The sequence below is a fragment of the Etheostoma cragini genome, chromosome 23 (genome assembly GCF_013103735.1).
Source record: "Etheostoma cragini isolate CJK2018 chromosome 23, CSU_Ecrag_1.0, whole genome shotgun sequence".
NCBI classification, from domain to species: domain Eukaryota; kingdom Metazoa; phylum Chordata; class Actinopteri; order Perciformes; family Percidae; genus Etheostoma; species Etheostoma cragini.
Genome location: NC_048429.1, coordinates 18,333,970 through 18,340,345, shown reverse-complemented (window position 1 = coordinate 18,340,345; position 6,376 = coordinate 18,333,970). Strand labels below are relative to the sequence as shown.

The 6,376-nt window shown below is 40.1% G+C and overlaps 1 protein-coding gene across 2 annotated transcripts in view; it reads right to left on the bottom strand.

Annotated features, from left to right (window-relative positions):
* Window positions 1-6,376, bottom strand: part of large1 (LARGE xylosyl- and glucuronyltransferase 1) — a 174,541-nt gene that overhangs the window by 74,057 nt on the left and 94,108 nt on the right. For both annotated transcript variants that reach the window (XR_004655415.1, XM_034863182.1), the window contains exons 5-6: window positions 5,194-5,317; window positions 4,185-4,356 (exon numbers count right to left, since the gene is read on the bottom strand). Coding sequence is in view for 1 of the 2 variants with exons in the window: in XM_034863182.1 (XP_034719073.1) it covers window positions 4,185-4,356; window positions 5,194-5,317 (296 nt within the window). In the remaining variant the exon portion in view is untranslated. The remainder of the gene's footprint in view (window positions 1-4,184; window positions 4,357-5,193; window positions 5,318-6,376) is intronic.

Genomic DNA, 6,376 nt, shown 5'->3' with positions numbered 1-6,376 from the left:
CCATGTGATTGGCTGCTTAGAAATTAAGTGTTAACGAGCAGTTGGACAGGTGTACCTAATAAAGTGGCCGGTGTGTGTATATATCTTATATCACTATAAGATGGCGCTGCTCTGCTGGCGACATGGAGGAGAGCTCTTGCTGCAATTCGTTTATTTATTTGTCATGGCGTCTGCTATGTCTATGTTTTTTATCTGGTATCGGCAAACTCAGTGTGCAAATTTGCTGGATATAACTTATGTTGTGAACTGTAAGCGGAGCGTGAGTGAAGTAAATCTGAGGAGAGTGGGACCGCTAGCACCGCTAGCTCTAGCATGGCTAATTATGTTTGGCCATGTTAGTCGGAGCTCCACTGACGGGTCTATCAGCAGCAGCGGCCTTCTAACGTACAGTCGGTTCAAGCTGCTTGGACTGCGGGACAGCGGAGTCCTACCGTCGCCTGACCTGCTCCACGATGTGCCTGGGGAGTTACGACAACATCATGGTCTGGGCCTCCGTCGAGGCAGGAAGGTTAGGAAGCGGGGTAGGAGAGGCGGCCTCAGACAGCGCATCCAAGGAGCCATCAAGCTACCGCTACCACCCGTGCTTCTCTGCAACCAACGATCTTTAAAGAACAAACTGGATGACCTACGTCAACAGGTTGGAGCCTGCTACGAATATCGTGAGTCTGGTATAATGGCTTTCACGGAAACCTGGTTTAGCAAAGAAGTGCCGGACAACTTTATTCAAATTGAGGGTTTCTCACACCTACGGTTAGACAGAGATGCAAACTCGGGCAAGACACGGGGGGGAGGAGTGTGTATTTATATCAAGGACAGTTGGTGCCGTTACTTTGCAGGGAGAGATAAAATATGCAACCCCGATCTGGAGCTGCTGTGTGTTACCCTGCGGCCACATTACCTGCCAAGGGAATTCACCAACATATTTGTGTGTTGTCTATATTCCGCCAAGTGGGAACGCCAGCAGAGCAGCTCAGGCAATCACAGACTGTGTCCATCGACATCTACAGAACAAACCTGACGCTCCCATGCTAATACTTGGCGATTTTAATCACTGCTGTTTGAATAAAACTTTACCTGGCTTTTATCAATAGAATAGAGAAGTGCAACACCAGAAATGACAACATCCTTGATAAATGCTACGGCAATATCAAGGACGCTTACACAGCCAGAGCCAGACCCCCCCTGAAGAACTCTGACCACAATGTTATTCAGCTCCTCCCCACATATCGCTCAGTTTTTAAGTCCAGCAAACAAGTAACCCAGTCCGTGAAGGTATGGTCCAGTGACAAAATGGAGGATCTGAAGGAATGCTTCCTCTGCACAGACTGGGATATCTTTTTCAAGGACACATACATTGACAGTGCTACTGAATCAATCACTGCCTACATATCCTTTTGTATTGATTCTTTTATACCCCAAAAAACTGTTAAAAGATATCCCAACAATAAACCCTATATCACAAAAGGTATTAGAGATTGTATTAAGAGGAAGAAAACAGCTTTCAAATCTGGAAATAAGGCGGAAGTCCGAGCTGCACAAAAGGACCTCAAGAACAGAACAAGAACTGTTAGAATCCATCACAAAGTCACTGTGGGACTCTATCAGACATATGACCAACATGGACACTAAAAGGAAGCCCCTGTTTGCCCACAATGAAATTGCAAAAGCAAACGAGCTAAATAATTTCTATACCAATTTCAACACTGATAATGCAAGGGAATGTGCTGCAGTGTTAGAGAATGTAATCTGTGATGTGAACTTGGACAGAATCATAATTGAACCGCACACTGTTACTAAGGTGTTTAAAACAATACAAACAACCAAAGCTACAGGCCCTGATAACCTGTCTGCTTTTCTTTTAAAAACTTTTGCAGAAGAACTGTCACCAGCCTGGCTGAAACTGTTCCAACTTTCTATAGATACGTTTACAATACCAATTTTGTGGAAAAAATCTATTATTATTCCAGTACCCAAAAAGGTCTCTCCCCAGGAGAATAATGATTATTGGCCGGTGGCCATTACCTCTAATGTTTTTAAATCAATGGAAAGGCTTCTGATAGAGAAACTCCATACTGATGTGGATCACATGTTAGATAGATACCAATTTGCGTACAAAAAAAATTGTAGTACAAGTGATGCCATATCAACAATAACGCACCTTACTCTGAAGCACCTTGAAAGTCCTGTTGCATATGCCAGATTGCTTTTTGTTGATTTTAGTTCCGCCTTTAACTCAATTCAACCAGATATCTTGCTGAGGAAACTAGTTCAGTTAAATGTAAATCCTTTTTTAATTAGGTGGTATCACTCTTTCTTGTCAAACAGGCCACAGCAGGTGAAGTTTAACTCCGTCTTGTCTGATTTAACAGTGTGCAGCACTGGCGCCCCCCAAGGGTGTGTCAGTTCTCCCCTCTTGTTTACATTGTACACAAATGACTGCATTAGCTCTGAGCCAAACCAACATATAGTAAAATTTTCCGATGACACTGTCCTCCTCAGTTTGCTTACTAGAGAAAGCAATACAAGTGTCCATCAGGTTGCTGTGGAAAAGTTTGTCAACTGGTGGGATTCACACCAACTTCATATTAATAAGTAAATAAATAAAATAAAGTAAAACTATGGAAATGCTGGTAGATCCTAGATCAGCTGGAGACCAGAGCCCTGTATCCATCCATGGTCATGACATCAAGCAGGTGACCTCTTTTAAATATCTAGGAGTGTATAATGACAAGGACCTGAGTTGGTGCAAACATGTGACAAATGTCTGTGCCAGAACTCATCAGCGTCTCCACTTCTTGCGCAGACTGAGAGTGTTTGGGGTCTGTAAAAATATCATGTTAATCTTCTATAGAGCAACAATAGAGTCAATTCTTCGGTATGGTATTAACAGCTGGTTTGGGAATTTGACAGTAAAATCTAAAACCCAGATTTTTAATCTGGTTAAAACGGCAGGTAAAATTATGGGAACACCTGCACCTCTCAACCCGCAGGAGCTTTTTGAACAGGCAACAATCAGGCAGGCTAAAACCATTCTGTCTGATAACTCTCATGTTTTGTTTTCACAGTTTGACCTGTTGAACTCAGGAAAGAGGTACAGGGTTCCTTTGTGTAAATATAACAGGTATAAGCACTCATTTGTCCCTATCGCAGTAAAGCTCATTAATGAGCAGAGATGAAAGTATGACTATGAATATTTTTAAGGTATATCTGTGACTGTGATGAATGAATGAAATTGGTTTTGTCTTTGAAATATGGCTTTTATCTTATTTAGTATAGGAAATCGTAAATCTGCTATTTGCACAGGCCCTCGAGTAGCCCATATGTTTATTGTGTATTTGTTTTTTAATTGTTTTTTAACCCTTTGCTTGTCGTTGTGTCTGTAACTCTTGCAGTTAAGTTGCTCAGTGTCCAATGCAAAATTCTCCTTAGGGAGACCAATAAAAGTACTTTGACTTTGATACTTCCTGCTTATCCTCTCTCATACTATTAAGGTCCAACTTTGCTTGTCTGATTGTCTAACAGCATCTGAAAGCCCCTTTATCAATGGCATAATCAGGTGGGCTGCTTCCAGCAGTATTTGGAAGGATTGGGACTACTTTGTCAGACATGTTGTTTTGATTAGCCACACTGAAAGACGGAGGGAAAGGCCAGATCTCATAGAGTGGGGTAAGATGTCATAAAGTTTAAATGTGAAGTGGGTGTGAATGACAGAGTGAGTGACGGAAATTTACAGAAATTGTGAACTCCCAAATTTGACGTGGGAATAGGTGTGGGGTGAGAGAGTGTACCATTCTGTTCCAACATCCAACAAGCAGTTCTGATGAAGCATGCAGGCAGCTACACTTTCAGAAACAGACAATCCGACAATCGTGCTCACTTTATGCATATAAAAAAACACCTATTTAAACTGGCTTACTCACTAAAACTTATAATTAATGAAATACACTGCCTCCCTTTCCACAACCGCATTTATGTATTTTTTTTAAGCTAGCATCACATTTTCATGTTGTGTCTTCTCATTGTCATTGCCTGTCTTACTGTTTTAGATTATACTTTATTCATCCCACAACGGGGAAATTTTGTTATTACAGCAGCAGCATTTTCTTCAATAACAGCGAAAAACAAAAACCCTCGGTAAAATATGAATGATCATATAGTGAAATTGAAAATAGGAGCTGTATTACCTTTGAACTTGTGGAAGACCGCCCAGAGTTCAGCAATGTCAGTTGCAAATGTGATGTCTGTGTCCAGGACAATGACTCTCTGCAGGTCGGACGGCAGCGTCTTAGTGAGCACCAGCTTCATCAGGCCATAGATTCCAGAGTAATGTTTGTTCGGGATCCACGACACCTCAGACTGAAACACCAAACCAAGCAGGGTTGGTATCATTTGCTGTGAAATTGCCAGAATTTTATTTGATGTGTACTATATATAAAATCATTGGGTCGAGCTCTCTGTGGTTATTCTGGCTATTATAAAGGCTATGCCGATTTTTGGTTTCTAATGGGGCATCATTTATTATAACAGTGTCTAAGTATAGTATATTTTGGGCTTAATGCGGCAATATAGTATAATGTAGGTGTATGCTGTCTAATTAGGGCATAATTGAGTTTGTTTTATGTCTAATAAAGATCAAATTATTTCTGGTCTATTTTTCTATCTTCATATCCAATCTTATTAATGTACCAATTACAGCAAACTTTCTTAAGACCACATTATTTAATTATTTTATTTCTAGGCTTAATTTGATAGAAATTTTGGCTCATTACGGCTCAATAATGTACCGTAAAATAAAGTGTGAGCCAGCATCCTTAAAAGATGGTAAACGGGCACCCAGATAGCTCAGTGGTTAGAGCGGGTGCCCATATACAGAGGCTTGCTCCTCGACGCAGAGGGCTGGGGTTCGAATCCGGCCTGCGGCCCCTTTGCTGCATGTCACTCCCCCTCTCTCTCTCTCTCTCTCTCCCCCTTTCACACATCTTCGTTTGTCTGTCTAATAAAGGGCAAAACCCCCGAAAAAATAACTTTAAAAAAAAAAGATGGTAAACAGAGCTAATAACTTTTCCAAAAAATTAAAGAAGGTGGCAATCAGATCACTAAGCACTACAGGATTGCAAGTGAAGTTGAATGCAGGTTTGAGTATTTTTTGAGGGAATCTGGGACCAAATGAGGTGAAGAGGTTGTGTTGTTTACCTTCAACTCATCTGCATCGTAGAAGTCGACCTTGACAGCAGGGACCATCCAGGTATGGAACAAAGAGGACAGGATCTGCTGAGCAATGGAGTCTGTGATGAAATGGAAATGTAGTGGATTTCGCCTGTGGACACACAAACACACATACCAAAAAGTAATAAGCTACTGTCTATGTTCTGTCACAGCGATATTCAGATTCACATATTAATCTTTAACAAGTTCACAAAGGAAGTTTTTACTTCACTAGGGCCAATCTGTCTATTCCATAAAATTTGGAAAATTCTGGGAGGGTTAACTTGAAAAGAAAACAATTATGACAAACAACATTGGTCTGCCCAGGGACTGAAGATAACCGATTTTGCAAAATCTGGCATATTTACACCATATTTAGGTTAACTGAAGTGGATTGTCAAGGTGAAATAAATGAATAACTCTGAAATCAGAAATTGTCATGCCATTTTTAAAATAAGACTAAATAAGACAAACCTTTTGTTATTTTACATTGTTAAATGTTGCTAAACAAGCACAACTGTCCAAGTTTCAACAGCCCAATAACTACCAAATTAGAAATATCTATATATCTATCTTAGAAAGCTTTGAAAGCTAGGTGCTGGATCCCAGAAGTAAATAATCATAAATAAAGCTACTAGGACAGCACTCCGATTTGATAGTTTATTGCCACACAATGATAATTTTAGTCGGTGTCCTTTCTCAGTATGCACACAAGCAATTACAATCAATACTACACACACAAGTGGGTTTAATTATAGAACCAAAACTGCATAGGTGGAATAAATCATCTACAACTAGCACATCAATCCCAACTGAGGGAGCCACAACCAATCCAGATCAGGGTTAGTAAACAATAACCAAAACATAAATAAGCAGTGAAAAATAATGTTGGTATCTTAAACTGAATAAAATTGATATCTTTAAGAAAAACTAAAACCAAACTACATAATCAGGCCAAAGAAACCACACATAAAATATAAAATAAAATAAACTTGACGTGACCAAAACAATTATAGCCTACACTGTAAGCAATTGCTGTAAATTTACAGCCAATTTTCAGCACTAAAATACTGTTTTCATGTTAAACAGTTTCCTACTGTAGTTAGCAATGCATTGTGGGCTGCTTAACTTGGAGCAACAGGACCGAGGCCCTAAACAGTATGGTGATGTT